Here is a 23,172-nt window from a genome sequence, read left to right on the forward strand (position 1 = left end):
ATAATAATAATTAAATTAGTGAGGTGATCCACAGTTCCCATCTTTGGTGTTACTGCCTTACTTCAACACACCAAAAATGATTAGACCATGAATGAGGCCATATCACGCTGGTTTTGAATACAGGATGTGCTTGTCAGTGTGCCACAATATTTACTGTAAAAGCAGGACACTAGACTGTTTAAACGTGATCTGTTTTCATTCTAACTTTTACTTAAGTAGTAGCAATACTGACATCTGTGAGGCCACTTACACTCTGACTCACTGTTTCATCATGGTCTTCATCATCTTTCCATGCAAGTGCTATACCACAGATTGCCCAGCAGATTTCACCACTACACCACTACAGGTAAATGAACACCAGTGAGGAGTGGAACATAATCTATCAATAAGATCTCTATCCAACCTCTTCAATTACTTTCATTGAAAGTATTGATTAGGCTTTGCATTTCTTTTCATTTCATTTCATTTATGAAACTCCACAAAACATATTTTCTTATATTTCTAGTTTTATTTCAGCTACATTTTTATGACAGATTATGAATAACTGGTTGAACAGCTTTATTTTCCTATCAAATATCAATAAGCAATGAGGTATCAGATGTGCCTGTTGTAATCTCATTAATGCTGATGAAGCAGTGTGAAACCTCAGACCACCAGGCAGGTGGTACATCATGGACTAATACCTCTGGTAATCTCCAGCAGAGTGGCTGTACATCCAAAGATGGCATCAGGTCAGAATTGATCTTTGCATCATCATTACAGCCCAGATCTAGGTTTGGTGCGTGCTGTCTCTAATATTTTCTGGTTCTGGTTTGAATGTTTGAAGGCAGGTCTGACAGGGACCCACTCATACAGGCTGAATGACGTCAGCAGCGGGTCCAGTCAGTAGAAAGACAGCATCCCCTCCTCCCATCTCTGCTGCTGCTGCTGGCCCTTGTGCATCTAAGGTAAGATTTCCACACTGCAGCGGTCACTGCTGCACACATTCTGAGCACTTTGTTCATTCTTTTCAACTAAACAACTGTTTCATATTGACTGGTAGAATTTTCAAAGTTACTGACCCATCAATGCCACTCACCCCTCTCCAGGAGGACCTGACATCCGTCTGTTTTCCACTGTCTTGCTCTTTTCGGGACTAACGCCATGGGGAGATTAGATGCGCTCCGGCAGTTTAATTTGATCAAATGGCTCAGAGAAGAGAGACAGTCGAGGAAACTGATTCTCTTTATTGTTTTCGTCGCTCTGCTCCTGGACAACATGCTGCTGACTGTAGTGGGTAGGTGCACTCCTGCTGTTCTCACCTCTTTATTTAGTTTTTGTTAGGTTGTTTGTTTGTTTGTTTGGTTGGTTTGGTTTGGTTTGGTTCGGTTTTCTGCCAACAGGTAGTCCCATTCATCAAGTCCGTCCAAACACCTGGAGCCTCTGCCTCAATGGTCGGTCTCAGAGTCAGAGAGTCAGCGCTGTCTATGGACTAAACCCGCATCAAAGTCAAAACCCGTAAACTGACGCCATATAATGACGGGGTTTGATTGGTCTATTAGTATCTGTGTATGTTACCGATCATTTCTGACTTCTCCCATTTATTGCATTTGGCTTTCAAATCCAATAATATCCGCTTGACATCTGCTCTCCATCAGAATGACTGAACTCTACCAGATCAGATTAAACAGAAGAGCTAGTCTTAAAAGAAAAATCCCATAATATGATAATTAAATCTCTCTTTCTTGTGTGTGTTTGGTCACGTAACCACAAAGCAGTTGATACATTAACAGTTGCCTCCTCTGCCTTTCGACAGGCGGTTATAACACATTGACACTTGATGCTTATTCTGTTATTTTAAGAATCGAACATATTTTTATTGTCATTGCACATTTACACTGTAAAACGAAATTTGAGTGCAACCATAAAAATATGACTATGTAATAAATACAACTCTGAAAACTCTACATACAAGTCATATATAATTACCTCAACAAGCAGAAACAACCCCTGTTAATACATTCAATTAGTTTTTAATTTACCCCTGAAAACATACCTTTCACCGTATTAATCAAGGTGTTTATTGAGGTTGCCAGCGACCCCTTTATTAACAAATTTATTATTAAGGGATGCGTGACTTTTTCCTTAATTTACATATAGTTTTAAACTTTTGACAATCCATCAAATACCTATCTAAGGTGTTATTGAGGTTGGGAATTTTTCATTTGGGTTCTGAAATGGAAATGGAAAATGGAAATGAATGATATTTAGAGGGATTCTTTAGATTCAGTATTCAGGTTTAGGGTAAATTACTAGATAAATTAATGGGCTGTAGAACACCTGTCCACCTACTTTCTCATGAAGTTATCCAGTCGGCCAATCATGTGGCAGCAATGTGTAAAATCCTGCAGATACAGGTCAGGAGCTTCAGTTAATGAATAATGTGATCTCAGTGACTTTGACCTTTGACCCAGACAGACTGCTTTGAGTATTTCTGAAACTGCTGATCTCCTGGGATTTTCACACACAACAGTTTCCATCCAGTGAGCAGCAGTTGTGTGGAGGGAAACACCTTGTTGATGAGAGAGGTCAGAGGAGAATGGAGCTGACAGAAAGGCTACAGTTACTCAGATAACCATTCTTTCCAACTGCGCTGAGCAGAAAAGTATCTCAGAGTGATCAACACCTCCAACCTTGAGGTGGATGGACTACAACAGCATCAGACCACGTCAGGTTCCACTCCTGTCAGCCAAGAACAGAAATCTGAGGCTGCAGTGGACACAGGCTCACCAAAACTGGACAGTTGAAGACTGGAAACATGTAGCCTGGTCTGATGGATCTGGATTTCTGCTGAGGCAGCAGATGGTAGGCTCAGAATTTGGCTTCAGCAGCATGAATCCATGGAGCCAACCTGCCTTGTGTCATCAGTCCAGGCTGCTGCTGGTGGTGGTGTAATGGTGTGTGGAATGTTTTCTTGACTCACTTTGGGCCTTTCAATCATGGTCTGAATGCCACAGTCTATCTGAGTATTGTTGCTGACCATGTTCATCCCTTTATGGCCACAGTCTACCATCTCCTAATGGCTACTTCCAGCAGGATAATGCTCCATGTCACAAAGCTAAAGTCGTCTCAAACTGGGTTCATGAACATGACAGTGAGTTCAGTGAACTTCAGTGACCTCCTCAGTCACCAGATCTGAATCCAGTAGAACACCTTTGATGTGAGTAGATGTGGTAGAACAGGAGGTTGGCAGCATGAATGTGCAGCTGACAAATCAGCAGAAATGATGTGATGCAGTCATGTCAACATGGAGCAGAATCTCAGAGGAAAGTTTCCAACATCTTGTTGAATCTATGCTGCTAAAACCTGAGGCTGTTAGAGAGCAGAGGGAGGAACTACCCAGTATTAGTATGTGATCAGTATACATTTAAGGGATTTTCAGCAGTCTGTCCCACTGTAAAAAGGATGTCTTTGCAAGCAGTTTATTACAACTCTTTTTCATGTTGTGCTGCAGTAATGATGAAGGGAGGAGGTCAGGTGATGTGGTATATAGAGTGAGAGGAAGTCTCTATTCAGAGGATAAGGCTAGGGTGGATAAATGGCTTGACAAAAGTCCTGTCAGACAGAAGACTGCAGTTTGTTTCTCATGTTTATTTATGACCATTCTACAACCTGAGCTATGTGCTCATTACATTAACCACGATCTTATTATTGTTACCATGACAATGAAGGTCCAGTTGTATTATTGTCATAATTTTGGTGAAGGTCCAGTACCTGCCACTGGCACACTTCCATTGGTCATATCTGAGGGTAGGGACGGGCGATGTGTATGGAGGACTTGTTGGACTTTCTGTGGATTATGTGCTCAGTTTCGTTTTTAAGGAGTGATCCTGTCCATTTTAAGGGGTTTTCCCCTTAAAATCCCTTAATCCATTGAAATATTATATATTTAAAAATCCCATTAATTATTGATGGGTAAATTAATAGAATTGTAAAATTTTTAAAAAAGAATTATAGTGGAGGAAGAGCTATGATTGAGACCAGCATCACCATGCAATAAGGTAATAAGTCTGTTCTGGATCCCTCCCTCAGTTTTAAGAATTTTATAGACAAAGGTTCTCAAATTAAGGCAGAAAAAAGAAGATCACTCAGACATTGGTGCTTAATGCAGAAATATTGAAATATTGAAGGAGATTCTGAAGAAGTCATTATCATACCATAAATGTTTAGTTCATTCTCAGACACACACAAACTGTAAAATTTAAATATTATGTCTAGATTAGTTTATCATGTCTATCACTTTTACTACCGTTTCAAATTCATATTCTAAAGAGGTGTTAACACAACGTGTTTTGCAACAGACTACACAGATGAATACCGGTCAGCGTTGTGTAGATTGATTTACCACTCTAGAAGAAGACTGAAATACCACATCTTTTTTTTAAAGGGTGCTGCACCAGTCTCCTCTTTGTTTAACTAGTTTAACTGACAGAGCTTGTCAAGGAGCAGTATTATGTCAGAAAGAATATGAACACAATGTGGCTCTGGCAAAAAGTCAGCATGACATGGATTTTGTTGACGTGTTTGTCATTCACCATCTGTCACATGAAGTACCAGAAACAGTTCCCAGAACATAGCCTTATCATTTTTGGATATGAATACAGTTTCATACATTATTTAATACATGTGTTTATGTTTGTAAGAAAATAAAAACGTTTTTTAAACATCAGATCCTCTTTCTCTACCCACGATGCTGACCTGTACTCTCTTCCTACAAATTTCTGCAATCATCTCCCTCTTTATTTTCTGTTACCAGCAGCTTCATTGTTCACTCATGAGCGTATTAGTACTTGTCTGCATCACGTCATGTGCATGCCCTCCTATCACTCTAAATACTGTTCCACTCAGCCACATTAGAATGGCAGTGCTTTGGAGCACCCAGGTGGCCTTGGGGTTGTGGGTGCTGATCATGAATCCCAGACTCCCTGCTTCAGATCTGGCTGGGGAGTTTTGTTTTATGTCATCTGCTGTCATCTCTTTATGTAAAACTCCCTCATAAAGCCATAAAATGGCCAAAGAGTGCCAGACCAAAAAAAAAAAATATTCACAACTGTAGTCAAAATATTCTGGGCTGAAGCTTTGAAAGATCAGCGCACTGGTTCTTAATTAAAGCTGTCATTACAGAAGTTGTTTTAGCAGATGACCTGGTTTTAATGGTTATACCCTTCCATCAAATGGAAATAATTATCTTGTAATCTGCATCTTTTTATACAAATTTCCCCCAAATTTAATTAGAAATTCTCAAGTGTTGACACCCAGGCTGATTGTCTAGAGGAGGCAGGACGTTGTTTCTAGAAACAACATTCATTCAAATGTAAATATTGAGTGATTCAAATCCTTTCACTTCCATCGTGTGTAAGTTTGTAATTTGGGGCTGATGCCTGAAACTCTCTGCATGGATAGACACCTCACCTGAAGTGAGAAATGTGTACATAATTAATTCATTAATTTGTATTTTGATGCTGTGGTCAACAAGCCTTTATATGTTGAAAGAAATCTTGGCTTTTTAAGGTTTCTCTCTGTCTTTAGGGTAGTGCTAGTGAGTCACCCACGAAGAACCCTCCTTGTTCTTTTCTGACATATGGTTGTAGTGACATCTGGATTAGCATCATGCCAGTGAGCATCAGTCAGTGGTCGTGTCATATTTCATTGCATCAGTCTCCTCTCGTCTCTTTATGCCCGACAGTTCCCATCATTCCCAGCTACCTGTACTATCTGGATGAGCAGGCAGATGTGGTGTTGAAGAACAACACCCTGTCCCAGCAAGAACCTCCAGGAGCCTTCCACAGCATTGTGTCCTTATATGATAACACTGTGAGGTTGTCAGGCTTCAACGCCACAGTCAGGTCTCCTGATCTGGTCCCTACAACCCCCGCTGTTGCAGAGCTGCCACAGAACTCCTCCGACTGCCCCCAGTCCAGCAGCAAGCTGGTCAATGAGAATGTCAAAGTGGGAATGCTGTTTGCATCCAAGGCCACCGTACAGCTCATCACCAACCCCTTTATAGGACCCCTTACAAACAGGTATGTTTTTGTCTGTGGAGCTATGAGTTATGGCGTATTTCTAGGCATTATTATTGCCTCTGTTATAGCAGTGTGGAAATGTTTGTCACAGAATAATGAGCAGAAGCAACCAAAACCCACATAGTTGTCACATAATGAACAGAAATCATGCATTTTCTTTATTCGTAAACCACAAGCTGCTGTTTACTCTAACATATAAATCAGTTTATGTTCCATCTGATCCATAACTGTGAAGTAAATGTCCAACGTATTTTCGAAGAATTACTTTCCAAATAATATATATAATATTTTCCAAAGAATCATTTTATTATCGATGAATCTACTCATTATTTTCTGGATTACTGAATCAGTTGTTTGGTCTGCAAAATGTTGCATAAAAATATTGAGGAATATCTATCATGATAACAAGTTAGGTTATCAAATTGTATTTTTTAATTGATTTTTTTATTTATTGTTTGTTTGGTTTTTCAGCCAAAAGTCCAAAACCCAAACATATTCAGTTCACTATCACAGAAACTGGAACAAGGAAATGTTTGCTTGGAAAATGACTTAAATAAATTATCAGTTGCCAAAATAATTGTAATTCTTCTGATCTTCTAATCAATTGATCAGCCAACTGTTCAGCTCTCAGCTGTCAGTTCAACCATGAGCTGACAGCAGAAGTTCCAATAAAAAAGCAGTGAAATGGAAAATGATTTTTTAACGAGGTTTAATAAAGAGATTGCAGAGATTGTTGTGCATGAGTTCAGTGAATGTTGGATGACACACACACTTAATTTTCAAAAACTGAATTAGTATTTGTATTTTCAAATGTATTTTTAGTAGTAGAAATTATCTGCATTCAAATTTAACCCTTGGAAATCATTTTAACTTCCTGGTCCTGAAAAGGAGAGCAGGATGTGCAGGTGTGGTCTGTAGATGGGCTAGCTTCAGGTGTGTTTGTTTGACTGGCATTGTTTCCATTCAAAGCAGGAACGTTGTGCCTTTATTCCACTTCTGTATAAAAGGTACAAAGGTGGGATGGGGGGGGGGCATTGTTGTTCTGCCTTTAAGCTGGCAGCAGTGGCAGTCACAGAGCTGAAGAGAGATGGCAGGGTGGGTCAGATGCCGACTGATGCCGAGGCTGCTGTGTTACACATCACTCCTCTGATTCTGGAACACTAGCATGCAACGTTACACCATCTTTGTTTGGTTCAGTGTAAACACCGCGTTCAAGTGCAGTTGAAGATACATGCCCTGGTCAATATTTTTTAAATTGACAATGGATCAATGACTGTGTCTAACGTGAAAGGTGTTATTGCAACAATTTCACAGATGATCAGTGCTGCATCAGCTCTACCAAGTTTTTCAGCTTCCTTTGTCTCACCACCGTATGCTAACTGCCCCACATGAAACATCACAGCTATAGTGTTGTGCTGCAGTTCAGGAGTCTGACATTCTCATTGGCATGTGAGTTACCATGGTGAGGTGATCAGCCCTGAGTGCAGCTTCTCTCAAAGTTGTAAGTCATATGAAAGTCAGACATCTGAAACATTTCTGTATTTTTGAATTTGCAGATATGTGAATTGTATCTGGCTACACATCAAAACCCTCCGGTATAAGATATCTTACCATATTTTCCTTAGTAAAATTCTGACTCAAGAACCAGTTGCATTTCCCTTGTAAAGAATCTGACTTTTCAGTCTCCTGCTGTGCTCTGAGAGCAGCAGTAGACTCAGATTGTAGATGTTACTTTATTATGTTTTATGTGTAATGCACTTTCCTACTGGTTACTTCACAGATAGTCAGAATAAAACTTAACCCTTGCGTTGTCCTCTGGGTCAAAGTGACCCGGTGGGGTCAGAGAAACAGAAATTTTGGGGTTTTAGGGAGGGACACCCTCTCCGTATGGTCAACATGTGAGTTTAATTTAGAGGGTGTTGTGTCAGCTACAGCAGATCTCATCCAACTGAGACAAAGAGAGTGGACTTCCTGATTATGAGTGTTTACATGACGGTGCATGTGCATTCGTTGGTTTTCATGCATGGATAGTACAAAATGGATGAAGCATAAAAAATGGCATTAGGTATTGAGACCATAATGTGCTGAGGAAAAAATGTGTGACCCTGTGTTTGCGTGAGGTATTAGGACTTTGAGAGTAGTTCTTCAAAACTGTTGGAGCCAGCTGATTTTCAGAGCTAGCACTTAGCAGCAGTTGGCGGTATTTCATCTTAAAGTTGCACTAATTGATATTTTTACAATGGATCAATATATGACATGTTGCTTGTGGTGATGAGCCCAAGTTTCCTGTCTGCCTTTTCACTAACTGTCAAATAAAGGTTAAAATTAAAAATTAAAATAAAAAATAATCTAAATGCTGCGTAAATGAACTGCCTGGAGTTACAGTTGTGTAGTGGTGTCTTGGGTGGTGTGGTAGTGGTGGGTGGGTGGTACCCTTTATGACATATTGTTTAATTTAAAGGTGGAATGTAACCATTTAGATTTACTTAAATCTTGTACTTTAGTATAGATTAAAGATACTTGTACTTAACCTGATTGTTTCCAATTTGGCCATCATAATTTTCGCTCACTACATATATTTGACTGCATTATACCCACCTCAGAGGTGGGTATATAAGTCTTGTACCTGCATGTACATACCACGCCTCTGCTAAGTTTCCAATGGATGACATTTTGTTCTTGAAAGCTCCTGAAACAGCATTTGGACATTACAAGACACTGAAAGTTTCCGCTTAATGTCAGGGTACTTACGTTGTAATGCCAGTGCATTGTAATTCTGTTACACTGGTTCAGCAGTACCCCTTAAGGCAGGTTCTATTAAATCTTCTACAGTCCTACACACTGCACTGCAATGATTCCTTTGGTTAGGCATCTGATATAAAATCTCAATTATATATATATGGTAACTAGTTAAGGCCAGGGAGGAACCTTTATCATGTATGCTGACTGGAGTACATCAGCTGACCAATCAATTTTATTACACACTGTATAAATGTATATATTTGTAATCTACTTTACACTTTTTCAGTGTTTTCAACTTTATACTGTAATGATGGGCCAAAACTAAAACTAAAGATTGAAACCTACCAGAACAGAGTCAATATTTTCATGGGAGAATGTGAGATAAATGTTTAGGGAGAAGAGAGAAGTGTGAATGCTCCAACAATGCCAGCATTCACCTCAAAGGCAATATTTAGTGTCTCAGATGGGCACTCAGAAATGCTGTAATTGAGGCAAAGAACACAGTTCCATTACTGGTTCTTAGTCACCTTCCCTCCTGACAGAGGACAATACAAGGCAAGTCAAGCATGTCAGGTATCTACAGGGGAATACAACAGCTCCGATGTGCCTGGCAGCTTTTAGCCTTTTAATGAAAAAAGATGTTGTCATCCTCCCCCAGTGTTTTGGTTAAAATGTCAGGCTAACAATTGTAACTGGTGAGAATGTCATGCAGATGTAGAATTTCTAAAAATGCTTTGTGTTCATGGTGTTATAAAATACTTATTTTCTATGAAGTTTATATTTATCAGTGTTGGCTTTCAGGTGATGATTTCATATTTTCATTTTTCATATTAATATGTTCTGACTTACCGTTGTGACCCCTCATGCATAGAGCAAGACAATCTACATCCTCCATACCTGTCCTGGTTGACCTTAGAAATAATGTGTTCAAACTGAAGGTGGATTCCACTCATGTTATTCTTATACATAAGCACAGCAATATCACTCCTCAGCAGTAATCTACAGATTCTATTTTTCATCTCAGAAAGAGACAAATGTTGAAAACAATGAATTTAAGCTTTAAAATAATGTCTTTTGTGTATATTTGTGTAGACATCTCAAACTAATTCTGCTTACTGTACAGATGTAATGTCTTCTAATGTCCACATTCTTTTGTCTTTGTCCCTTTAGAATAGGATACCAGCTTCCCATATTTGCTGGTTTCTGTATCATGTTCATCTCTACTATCAGTAAGTTCCAGCTAACATGTTTTTATTAACAGAATATTGGAATGCTTACATCATGCCTGATGTTTCTTTGTCTATACTTCTGTTGTTCTCACTGTTGTGAAGTGTTCGCCTTCTCATCGAGCTACGCTCTGCTGTTTCTGGCCAGATCGCTTCAAGGTGTGGGCTCCTCCTGCTCCTCTGTGGCTGGTAAGACCTCCTGTCCATTTCCATATAATGCTGAAATCTGAATATGTTAACATAATCAACAGGCACTGAATGGGTATTTGCAGCACATTGAAATTAGTGCTGCATTATGAGTTTTTTGTATTCTGAATGTGGTAGTCTGAATGGTGCTAAGCAATAGGTGAAGGCCTCAGTACAGGGTCATTTATTTTGATGCCACAGAAATATATATTTTTTAAAAGCCTTATATTTGTGGTGTTTTTGACTGTTTGTCATACAGGACTTATAATGTTTCTTGTAGAGTGGTAGGTGTGAAAGAAATACAAATGTAAGTCAGGTGAAGTGCATTTAAAAAAATGCTTTTTGCCAAAGGTTATATTGAATTTCACATCCATAGTGACATCAATGAGGAAAACCTTTTATCCCTACTGAGTGATGTGAGTAAAAATGAGTGTAAATCTTCAAAACATTGGATGAAAATCAACCTATATATTTTGAATGAAACTCTGAATATCCACCCGTTGATCATATGATGCCGTATGATCCCCAACTCAGTGTCCACAGTCACATTTTTAATTATGAATGTCATAATGTCTTCATAAAAACTAGCCACCTCAGCAGTCAGTGTTCATATAGCTAATATAAATGTCATAGTATTCACTGTGTAGCTCTTATAGGATTTGCTGCTCTGTATCAGCGACTATTGTTTTTGATTGTGTTTATATGACATAATGTCTGTGTGTTTTCAGGGATGGGAATGCTTGCCAGTGTGTACACAAATGATGAGGAGAGAGGTCACGCCATCGGGATCGCCCTGGGAGGTCTGGCATTGGGAGTGTTAGGTATGTATATGTACAAAGTACAGCCACAAGAGGCTTCTGTAAAAGTGACAAATAATAATTAAACACTTCATATTTGTTAATATTTGTCAGTAACAAATTTATATTTCTGTGGTAAACTACAACCATAAGATATATAAATGCATCCACATTTCATATTTTTAGTAAACAAATGAAAACATGTATTCCATGACTGTAGAAAATATTCCATACAAATATTTCATTGTAAATCAGATTTTCCTTGCAAAATTTTCTAAACCAACCTGACAGACCTGTTGCACCCTGAGCTGTGTTGTAGGGGAAAAGCTGTAATAAATGGAGCAATGCTTGCGAGCTAGTTCAGGCAGTTTCCCATCACTCCCTTTGTCTGTCAATGCTACTGCTACCCTGCATCCGTCTTGCTGCCTACCATTTCAGCCCCACCACCACCGGAGCATCCACCTGCAGGCTCCTATGGGGGATTAAGAAAAAATATTTGCTCATCACTCCGCAGTATCTGTATCTGCAGGGAGTGATGAGGTCGGAGCCTTGACACCAGACTCTATCTATGTTCAGCTGCTGTAATAAACATTTTAAACATGAGTTGTCTGACTGAGCTACAGTGATTGTAAGATGACCTCTCCACCACTGACCAACCAGTTTGCCTTTCATAGTTGGACCCCCGTTCGGCAGTGTGATGTACGAGTTTGTTGGGAAGACTGCACCTTTCCTTATTCTGGCTTTCCTGGCTGTGTTTGATGGAGGTACATTTACAGTCTTTCTTATACCCAAACCAAGAATAGAATAGTCATTTTAGAGAACATGGTATAATAGAATAGAATAGGTAGAATAAAATGTGAGCTTAATTTTTTCAGCATAATTTCATCATGAAATGATACTGATTTATTTAGATATTAGAAGAATTACATTAAGTTGGCTCTCTGTGTGTCTCCACAGCTCTGCAGCTCTTTGTTCTTCAGCCCACCAAGGTTGAACCAGAGGTGAGTTTGTTTGCCTTGATAATTCATTTCCTGAAAGTTTTCTCACTTCATTAAGATGACCTTCACAGCTGCAGAACATTTCAAAGACTATTTTTATGGCATTTTTTTCTTAATTAGATAGTAGATACAGAGAGACATAGAGAAAGGTGGATGATGGACAGCGCCTGTTATATAAAGCACCTTTAACTCAAAATACTAAACAGTACCTGACACTTACCCACTTTCAGACAGTTTAACATTCAGGCTCCAAACTTCAGTTTATTCTAAGTTTAAATCACTGACTTAAGATTGTATAAGTACACAAAACCAAAATTATAGCACCAAACGTGTCAGGACCTTCTTTCATTTGTGGAAGTAATGGGTATCATTATCTATGGCCACCAAGAGGCACCAGGCAAAAGCCAACTGGAAATGAATATTAGTAAGTGGACATTTTCTGACAACAATGTTGATGAGTTGTTTCGTACACTGTAGTAAAAATAAAAGATCCCATGGATCATTTGGATCTGTCACCTTTACCTGCTTCTTTTTACTTGTTTGAAGTTTAAATACAGTACAACATTCATACAACTGATGTATGAATGTATGAATGTATGAACAGATATCTCTTGATTTAGTAACATTGTAGTTGCAACAAACATGTTTCATCTCAGCTCTACTCACTTTACTGATGGTGATTTTTTAATGTGAGAATAATCCAATTAACTGCATTGAAAAACACTCTGGATCATCAAGAATTGTAATGTAAACATGTAAATGTCTGCAGAAATGTATCAATAACTCCTTTAGAAAAGAGAGGAAGACTGTACTGATGCTTCTATTCAGAATAACACACAATCTTATATATTAGCAAAGATAACAACCAAATAGACCTGCTAATGGAAGCAAAGCCAACAGGAGAATCTGTTTCTGGTCATTAGTACATTCTTTCACCTTTTCACTCTCAGGCACCACTTAAAGATGTCCAGCAGCATACTCAGTTAATGAGCAAGATATGTTGGGCTCACATGGTGTCATTCTACTTGTATTAAGCAGGAATTCATATTCTCAATTTCATATGTGACCTTTAACAGCACAAACATTTTCACTTAGATTTTACATGAGATTGTTAAGTGTTTTGTTTTCAGTGTGGTAAGGGTATTTCTACACAATACAAAACGGAGATTTCTTTTTCTTTGATTTGTTGTTAGTAATTATTTCGTCATAGTTTTTGTAAGTAAAGGGAGTACTGTCAGCCAGTTTAATAGGCCTGGTTGATTTTGCCTTAGCTAACCAACTACTGGAAAAGAAAAATATTGTCATGAGAGAGTGTGTGAGTCTAATGATATTAATTATTACATTACATATGCCTGTTAATGAATTCAGTCAGTGCTCTGTCGCCATTAATTCAAAGGTTAAAATTCACTAGGAAGAGGTTGTTATCATTATGGTAATGTTGGCAGAGTGCAAACATACAAAAAGAAAGTTGAGAGCCACTCTGAGCTTTTTCTATTTGATGTAGAATTTTGTTATTGTGCCTTTTCCCTTCACAGAGTCAGAAGGGGACCCCACTGTTGACACTGATGAAGGACCCATACATTCTGATCGCAGCTGGTAAGAAAATAATAGCAGCCCAGTAGATGTGAAAAACCTAGCATAATTAGCATAATTCCACAGTAAGGCATCCAGCAGGGATCCTAATCAGATGCCCAAACAACCTCAACTGGCTCAAACTCCTTTCCCTGCTCTCAGGGGTGAGCTGAGACACTTGCTGATTTCTGTTGCTTGTGTGCGCACTCCCTCTTTTCAGTCACCACCCAAAGCTCAAGACCATGTACCATAGGACTTGGAACATGGACTGTGAAATTGAAAGCTTTGACTGGGACCCATAGGTGCAGTCCAGCCATTCTCCTGCAAACTACAGCCTACCAGGATCTATTGCCCCCCAACAACACAACTTCCAGATTTAAAGGAAAACACGCACAATGTGACCACAGGCCAACACACTATTTAACACAACGTCAAATAGTGGAGAAACCCAATGAATTTAACAAAACTAGTAAATCAAACTGAATCTGCCGACAGTCAAGCAAAGCTAGACTCATCAACCCATGTGATGAGAACATGTAGTGGCAGAGAAAGGAATTTCAAGAAATATCAACAGCCTTGAGGTCAAATGTATGTTCTATTACCTTCTATCTCTGCTGACACACTTCTCTTAACTGACAGTAAGCCTAGTGTTTCACAGTGTCTTAGCTCACCAGTGGGACAGAATTATAAAATTCTTATGTTGTCTTTTGTGACAACAGAGTAACCAAAAGAGCAGGATTTCATTTTTATCATCAGTCACTCATTTTCAGTCTTCTTCTCCAGGTGCCATTTGTTTTGGGAATATGGCCATAGGGATGATGGAGCCAACGCTGCCTATCTGGATGATGGAGACCATGTGTGCCAGGAAGTGGCAGCTAGGTATTTACAAAGTTCTGCTCATGTGCTAACCAACAAATACACATTTTGCATACAGAATTTCATTGCAGCACCTGAATGATAACAAATTCTCAATACTTAAAAATTGCTGAGGGCCCTCTGACTGCCAGACTGGAAGTCACCCTCTCTTCCCCTATTGCCCGACAAAGGTGTGTTTAGAAAATACAGTAAACCTATTCAAGAGCTAATCATTCAGTTGTAGGTGTCACTATTACATGGTGATTTGTTCACAAAAACACATTCACAAATGAACTACATATGTGAAACTGCCTACAGCACAGTGCAGAGTCATGTTTCTTCTTAGGTTTGTACAGTAGAACAAGACTGTTAGGAGCCCTAATGTCATTCAAATATTTTCAACAGCATAAACGACAGTATCTTGTCTACAAGCACAAGTCCCAGTATTCTACCACCTAGACTGGCACATAAAATCTGTAAAGTAACTTGCCGATTACTACTCTATCTGTGTAGTAGTAGTATCAGTGCTAATGAATTCTGTTAGTGTATTGCATATCATACTGGTTAAGTTACACTGAGGGTTTGGTTAATACTGTGGCACAAGTCACAGAAGAAAACAAAAATATCTCAGAGTGATCAACACCTCCAACCTTGAGGTGGATGGACTACAACAGCATCAGACCACAGTCAGGTTTCCACTCCTGTCAGCCAAGAACAGAAATCTGAGGCTGCAGTGGACACAGGCTCACCAAAACTGGACAGTTGAAGACTGGAAACATGTAGCCTGGTCTGATGGATCTGGATTTCTGCTGAGGCAGTAGATGGCAGGCTCAGAATTTGGATTCAGCAGCATGAATCCATGGAGCCAACCTGCCTTGTGTCATCAGTCCAGGCTGCTGCTGGTGGTGGTGTAATGGTGTGTGGAATGTTTTCTTGACTCACTTTGGGCCTTTCAATCATGGTCTAAATGCCACAGTCTATCTGAGTATTGTTGCTGACCATGTTCATCCCTTTATGGCCACAGTCTACCATCTCCTAATGGCTACTTCCAGCAGGATAATGCTCCATGTCACAAAGCTTAAGTCATCTCAAACTGGGTTCATGAACATGACAGTGAGTTCAGTGAACTTCAGTGACCTCCTCAGTCACCAGATCTGAATCCAGTAGAACACCTTTGGGATGTGGTAGAACAGGAGGTTGGCAGCATGAATGTGCAGCTGACAAATCAGCAGAAATGATGTGATGCAGTCATGTCAACATGGAGCAGAATCTCAGAGGAAAGTTTCCAACATCTTGTTGAATCTATGCTGCTAAGACCTGAGGCTGTTAGAGAGTAGAGGGAGGAACTACCCAGTATTAGTATGACGTTCCTAATAACGTGCTCAGGGAGTGCATCTCACAGGTGCTAATAAACACAGCAGGCCTATGGTGATTACAAAGAACAAGGTGAGAACCTGCTCCATTTATCATCCAATATATAATGTTGTCAGACACTTACAATAACAATCTGAGCCTGTCAGTGGTACAAAAACAAGCACTTTAGTGGACGTAGTTACATGGGCAATTGCCCATTGGATTAAATTGCAGCAGCTGTTTTTGCTTAATACTGCACCAATTCCAAAGATTTTTGTCCCTACCAAGTCATTCACACCCAAAAATGAGGGAAAGTAAGGCCCAGGTTCAAAAATAGAAGAGTTAAGTGCACTGCTGACACATTCACCAAATCTATATTCTATGTCTGACAAATTAAATGATAGCTGAAGGTTAATGACAACAGCTGTACTGTGTGATCACAGAGAAATTCACAGAGAATCAGTGGCCATCAGTGTGCGTCATTACAGAGGAAAGCTGGATCTCTGCAGTGAAAATTCAGAGGGTATAAGCTCTGGAAAAACATTAAGTCATTCCTTCAACCATTCCCCAGCCCCTCCCTGTCAGTAGTTAGTGAGTAGCCATCACGTACACAAGGCAGGCATGTACGATCCATTCTGTGATGCGACTCTGCTCTGCTGCTTCATGGACCAGGAACTTTCAGTTTAGAAACATACCTCCAACTAAGTACTGATAACTAATATTTTACAAATTAGAGTTTTCTATCAAATATTTTGTCTTTTAGGTTTGCAATCCATATGTGAAGGTGAACCAAATTTGTTTTATGTCTATAAAAAAATGAAAAAAGATGGTGGGGTCAGTGGGAAAGCTATGTAATCAGTGTGTGCGTGAAAACTGTGTACCCTAGACTACTGCAGCAACCTACCAGCTTTGACACATATTGCTTAGGGGTGGTAATAACACATGCAGAGGACCAGCTGGCAATTTAAGATAGCTACTGTACAACCATCTTCGTGTACTCCTGTGGTGTGAAAGCTTGTAAACAATCCAGCCTTAATGACATGAACTCCTCATGACCGTGCAGGTTTGGGCTGAAAGACTTGCTGCTCTGAATTCTAGATGAATTTTAAGCCACATTTGAAGAAGTGAAAAATCCAGGATTCTGTCAAATCACCAACAAATCAAACAAATTCAGTTGTCCTTGTACAAAAAACAGGGCTCAGGGTGCAATCAAAATTACTCCTCCTGAACCGGAGGTCCAACTTTTGGCCAGAGGCTCTTTTGTGGCACCCAGACTTTCCATCCCTCTGCCTCTAGGCTCCATGCCGTATGACATTTAAAACACATGGCATCCAAGGTCTTCAAACTGTTCTTTTGCCTGCCCATCCAGGTTGAGGTCAGTACACCCAAACAAAATAACTCATATTTTCGAGAGGATAATCAGAATTTTCTAAAAGTACATGCACGTTTACTTCATAATACAGACTGAAAACCCAAAATGTCATATTTAATTTTTCAGAAAAACTCATTTTAAAACTCATTGGCATTGGCTGTCTGTCACCAAGAGTGAGAGCAGTTTCTCTGGTAACTAATTCATTTCATATACAAAATAATATCATTATTCATTTCTCCACACTTTCTCTTGTCTCATTTACATAGTATACATACATTTCTTACTTAGTGATCTGACTTTGTGCAGGAGTGTCAATCCTTCATCCTTCTGGATATTTTCTATAGAGAGGCTTCCTTCAGTCTTTGGTGTTATTAGTTTGTTCCTCCAGTGTGTTATATATGAAGTCTAGGTCAGATAAAAAGGATGAGTGGTGAACAGGATATTAGGGTGTCATATACTGGCAGGTGAAAAGCATAAGTCTTCATTACAGACAATGGAAGATGTACAGCAGCTCAGCAATGAGGCACTGATAGAGATCTGCTTATCTTAGAAAACCTGCCCACACCTTCATTCTCTCATCTGTGTGTGTGTGTGTGTGTGTGTGTGTGTGTGTGTGTGTGTGTGTGTGTGTGTGTGTGTGTGTGTGTGTGTGTGTGTGTGTGTGTTTGTGTGTGTTTCTGTCTATGGCCCAGGCGTCGCTTTCTTACCAGCGTCCATCTCCTATCTTATTGGGACCAACATCTTTGGCACGTTGGCACACAAGATGGGGAGGTAGGAAGGGAAATTATCTTTATCTATCCTCTGTCTCTCTCTCTCTTTCTCCCTCTATGGATGTGACATCTGTTTCCGCTCCTCTAAATGAGTTTTCAGTGTTTGTGAGGCTGGCTTTATTGAAGCCTTGATGATACACAGCATCCATAATTTCTGTGTGTACATGTTTTCCCTTAGAATGGTAATTTTTGTATTAGGGTTAAATAAATTCAGAATGTTCTTTTGTTGTTGAATGTTTCCATTAATCAAAACTATTTTCAGTAATATCATAAACCTCTTTACTGTTAAAGCAGGGCTTTAAATTTCCCAGGTTCACCATCACAAACTGTTATAGTTTTACTAACTGCTACTGTTACTGGTGTTGTTTGTTTGTTTGTTTGTTTTGATATTTAATAAATTTTCAAAAAATTCTAAAACATGTTTTCACCTTGTCATTATGGCTTATTGAGTGCAGGCTGATGGGCAAAAATGGCAATTTTATCCATTTACAGATACACCTCCTACTTAATAAAGTGAGCAAAACCACTGTATATATGTTACGTTTTATCTGCATGTTAAACAAACTCACATCTTCCTTCCATTTTATGAGAGATTATTGTGGTTTATTGGAATAAAAGTGTTTAAAACAGATGATACTGATCACATCTTCCCTCCCTTACAGATGGCTTTGTGCTCTGATTGGAATGATAGTGGTTGGAATCAGTGTAATATGTGTAAGTACAAGAAAGACAACTACACCATTAGTGTATCACACATCACATGCCTCAGCCATTAGGGGCACAACAGCAGATCCACTAACTGTGAATTTAAAGTGTTATGATTTTTATGTGCAAAAGAGGTTTGGAGCCAGTGTTAATGTTCTTAGTGCTTGTAGGGTAAAAGACATCCAGAATGTCTAAATCATTGAGATTTTTCCCCTGGGCTTGCAGAGCAGGAAATCTGCTCTCTATCTCATTACTCACCAAATCTCATTCTACCAGTGGGAGTCTGACTCCACAATGACTTTGACTCTAAAATCAAAAAACAGCTACTCTCTTCATGGAAAGTGTTTGATGTTTACACTCCCACGTAACACACAGGAATAAATTAATTAAATAAATAAACAACTATAATGTGTCTGTCTGTTTTAGGTTCCATTTGCTAGAGACATCTATGGTCTGATTCTTCCAAACTTTGGTGTTGGTTTTGCTATTGGTAAGTCTGCAAAACCAAATAGTGTCCTAAACAAACACCACCAGATGCACTGCATGTTTGCCACTGATTGTGCAAGATCTGCAGTATATTGTTTGTGATGTGTTACAGGCATGGTGGACTCCTCTATGATGCCTATAATGGGTTACCTGGTGGATCTACGACACGTGTCTGTTTATGGAAGTGTGTATGCCATTGCTGATGTGGCTTTCTGCATGGGATTCGCTTTAGGTAAGCAGGAACCAACTTAACAAGACTATTAAACTCCTGGTTGTGATACCTCCAGAGTCAATTTCAACTGTAACAGAGTGTGTCTGATCCCTAGAAATCTTTGGCTCATGTCGTTTGTTCGTATGAAATTCTGGTGTCATTGTAGAGCCATAATTCATGGTTATCACACAGGAAGGCAACACAATGTTTCCAGGTCATTTCTCTAGCCTTCAGTGTTTAGTTAAATACTTACATACAGTTAAGAAGAAAATCATTTACCAGTTCTGTTATTATTGCATTTAAACTACTTTCTCTGTTTCAAGATACTGACCCTCACTTTTGATGCTTAAAATTATTTAATAGGGGGTTTTTGCATTTTCTAGCCACAGTTCATGGTTATTATGAATAAAATATCTCTGCCTTTGCTTTTTAAAATAATTCCAAAAGACAAAGGAGAAATGTGTTTATAGTTTAAATACCATACTTTTTTGCTTTTAACGTTTACTTACCCTTACTTACTCTTAATATAACATAACATACTGTAAGCACAAACAGATTTTTTTAACAGCCCTGATTCATGGTTATTATTGGACATATTACCATGTGTGTTTCCAGTCTTAAACAAAAATATTACCCAAATACCACTATCTAATTTCAAAGATTTTCAAGATTGAATTATGTCGTGCATGTTTATCCCAATATAGTCTTATTATTCTGAGCAAATTAGCCTATAGTTACTGCAGTATTAGCAGACAAATCAAACTAAACCAGTGTGTGATCTGTGCTCTAATGATGTAGGTCCGTCTATTGGAGGATCCATAGCTGAGAGTATTGGCTTCCCCTGGCTGATGACCATAATCGGAGTAGTGGATATTTTCTTTGCTCCACTTTGTATCTTTCTCAGGAATCCACCAGGACAAGAAGAGAAAATTGTAAGACTCAATACACACTTAAACACAATCAACCACATCCTGCATGAGCACACAGAAGCCCTGAAGGGGAAGGTCAAAAACACCATTTTAAGAATTGTCTAGTAATAGTTTGGACGGAGAAGTAGTTTTTGGATAGATAATAAGATGTGTAACACCCAGCTCTATTTTTTTTTCTTGTATTGCTGTTAAATAGGAATGACATTGCTCTGACAGGTGGTTCCATAAAGCCTGAATCCCAAAATCATATGCAGTAAATACCACATCCATGTCAAAACTATGGTGGCTGAGAGAGCTCAACACATTGCAACTTAAGAAAACACACATAAATAGACAGAAAACAAGCAAATTAAGAAAACATCTTCATCAATTTGACAACACATGCTCTGCAAATACACACAACACAGTACTTATGTGATGGATCTGAATACTTCTTCCACCACTCAAAGCTGGTAGAGACAGACACGGCCAATAACAACTTTATGGGTTTGGGATTTGTCCCAGGAGAGTGAGAATCAATAGTTAATACAAATCTAAGTTAATGTTTGCGAGTTAATTCATTCTTTCTCTCCCTCTTGCCTCAACCAGGTATTACTACTGTTTCCACTTCCTGTGACTGTCATTTCAAATTAATAGCCCTCTGCAGAGTGGTGTAAGTGCAGTTTCATAACACTGCAGCAGCAACACTAATTTTCCCGCAGGACGCCACTACAAACTCTATACAACAGAAACACTGCAGACATAAAGTTGGCATCTTGTTCATAGCTCCGCACAGCAGAGTGTCTCTCCTGCTGGGCTGCTGACACCGTCAGCCTGTTTTAACTCACCATAACACCAGTAGTTTCTGCCTTAGATGAGCACATTCCTGCAGCTCGGGCATGCAGCTCTCAGCAGTAGAACTTACTTGACACCGGTATCTGAGAGTATCTGAGCAGCTAACAGAAACCATTTACTCTGCCCTGCCTCGCACTGTTTGGTGTTGTTCTGCCCTCCATTTTCATCAAGTCTCTAACCTCCATCACATCTCTGTTTTGTGGTTCGGTTCATTTTAAGACAAGATTTGGTTATTAAGTTTGCAGCCTGTCGCACTGTTGCTCCTGCAGTGTTCTGTGTGAACTGTGCAGCTGAAAAAAGTGTAACGACTCATCAACTGACATTTTTGAGTCGAATCAGGGACTTCCCAACCAATGCATCAAATAGTCAGGTCTACCTGTGTAGGAGTCTTATCCATAATGTTATCAGACACTTATAATAACAATCTGAGCCTGTCAGTGGCAAAGACAAGCACTTTAGTGGACGTACTTTGAAGTGGACAATTGCCCATTGGCCTACCATCTAAAGTGATTTTTTCAGATCATAGGTGTTTCAGTGGAACATAACATCATCACTTCATTAGATGTATTGTTTCAACTTGGCAACATAATGGGATTATTATTATTATAGAATTATCTGGATGACTGAGCACAAAACCCAGATGCTTTTCAAATCTGGAAGATGAACCAGAGTCAAAAGAACATGCAGTTCTGGGTTTTACTCAGTAATAAAAAGATCTCTTACTCAACAAAGTTTGACATATGTTGTAGGAGAATCAACACTTTCCAACAATTGTCTTTTCAGGCAATTTTGATGGATGCCAACTGTTCAATGAAGACGGTGACCTACTCCACACAAGGGACGTACTATCAGGGTGAAAACATGGATCCAGAATATGACGATTATGATTAACAGGACGACAGCGATGCAGGTTAATCCTTCAGAGGATCTATTTTGTTGTACAAAAAAAGGGAACACAGAAAAAAAAATAGCAATGAAACAACAGCCAAGATATTTCCATGTGAATGTCCTGCGTTCAGTCTTCACTGTTCAGTGTCTTCTTAGCAGTTGTACTGGAGCAAACCAAAGTTGTTCTTGATCTGTGGTTGCAAGCGCATTGTGTGAGAGATATTTTTTTAGCCAACAGCCTTATTCAATAGAGAGATGTGTCATAAAGCACTTTTTAGACAGTAGGAGGGTGTTGGGCAACAACAATTTGGTGTGCAAATTGATAGTATATTGGGTAATTGTGTGGTATGTCAAGAAACTGTTGTTTGTGTAAAATCCATGGAGATTTGTTGGCCCAATCTATGGTCATTGTTTGCATAGATACTGCAAAAATACATACCTAGAACCCCTCAAACCTGTTGTGGCTCAGCTGTGTTGAGAAGTCAACATATTCCAGCTGCTTGTGAAAAAGATGAGGAATATATCCTAAAAAAAAGAATGACATATATGATATCCTCTTAATTAGACTAGATTACATTTTGGTGAGTTCAGAGAGAAAGATTATATTAAGCTGTTGTTCATAATGTGCACCAGCATATTCATTCTATCAAGACAACAGGTACATATCCACAGCAGTGGGTTCACCATTACAATAATAGTCATGTCATACTCACCAACCTGCTGTTTATATTCACTCACTGATTCCAGTCACTTCCCCTCTGATGTTTTCCCAATCAATGTAGCTACAGAATGATCAACTGTCTGAGGTTTTTTACAATCCCCCCCCTTTTTTTTTTTTGGCTTGTAATACGAACAATGTGAATACATCAAGTTTCACTGACAATGGCTTAAAATCTGTGTGAATAAGTGAAAAGACTAGAATTAAAATATCTGGAAAAAATAAAAACAAAAAAGGTGAGAGCAACATAGTGGTGAGTATGACATAACTGTTAACATTACACAGGATTTATTGCATGAGTGCTGTAGTAGATGACAGGTAATTCAGTCCTTCCAAGATGTTAGTTTTTTGTTTGTTTTATTTATTTATTTTAAAGCCTTTATTAGTGACCAGCCTTTATTTGTTCATACTGGCCACAATCACAGTTATTAAGTGGGACCAGGCAGTTGTTTGAATACCAGGCTTCAT

At 39.0% G+C, this 23,172-nt stretch overlaps 1 protein-coding gene across 1 annotated transcript; it reads left to right on the forward strand.

The window, feature by feature from the left end:
- Positions 1–890: 890 nt before the first annotated feature.
- slc18a2 (solute carrier family 18 member 2) lies at positions 891–22,445 on the forward strand. The gene is made up of 16 exons (XM_018678895.2): positions 891–947; positions 1,089–1,276; positions 5,726–6,062; positions 9,975–10,033; positions 10,136–10,219; positions 10,945–11,037; positions 11,688–11,777; positions 11,971–12,014; positions 13,547–13,607; positions 14,367–14,462; positions 17,856–17,934; positions 18,596–18,647; positions 19,065–19,128; positions 19,237–19,356; positions 20,134–20,267; positions 21,882–22,445. The coding sequence occupies exons 2-16, from the start codon at positions 1,144–1,146 to the stop codon at positions 21,987–21,989; spliced, it is 1,554 nt and encodes a 517-aa protein (XP_018534411.1). The 5' UTR covers positions 891–947; positions 1,089–1,143; the 3' UTR covers positions 21,990–22,445.
- Positions 22,446–23,172: the final 727 nt, after the last annotated feature.

The sequence above is a fragment of the Lates calcarifer genome, linkage group LG16_LG22, assembly GCF_001640805.2.
Source record: "Lates calcarifer isolate ASB-BC8 linkage group LG16_LG22, TLL_Latcal_v3, whole genome shotgun sequence".
NCBI classification, from domain to species: Eukaryota; Metazoa; Chordata; class Actinopteri; family Centropomidae; genus Lates; species Lates calcarifer.

Coding starts and splice junctions, on each gene's coding strand:
- slc18a2 (XM_018678895.2), top strand. CDS start 1,144: ATGGGGAGATTAGATGCGCTCCGGCAGTTTAATTTGATCAAATGGCTC. Junction 11,038..11,687: donor TCTGGCATTGGGAGTGTTAG/GTATGTATATGT, acceptor TGCCTTTCATAG/TTGGACCCCCGTTCGGCAGT. Junction 13,608..14,366: donor ATACATTCTGATCGCAGCTG/GTAAGAAAATAA, acceptor CTTCTTCTCCAG/GTGCCATTTGTTTTGGGAAT.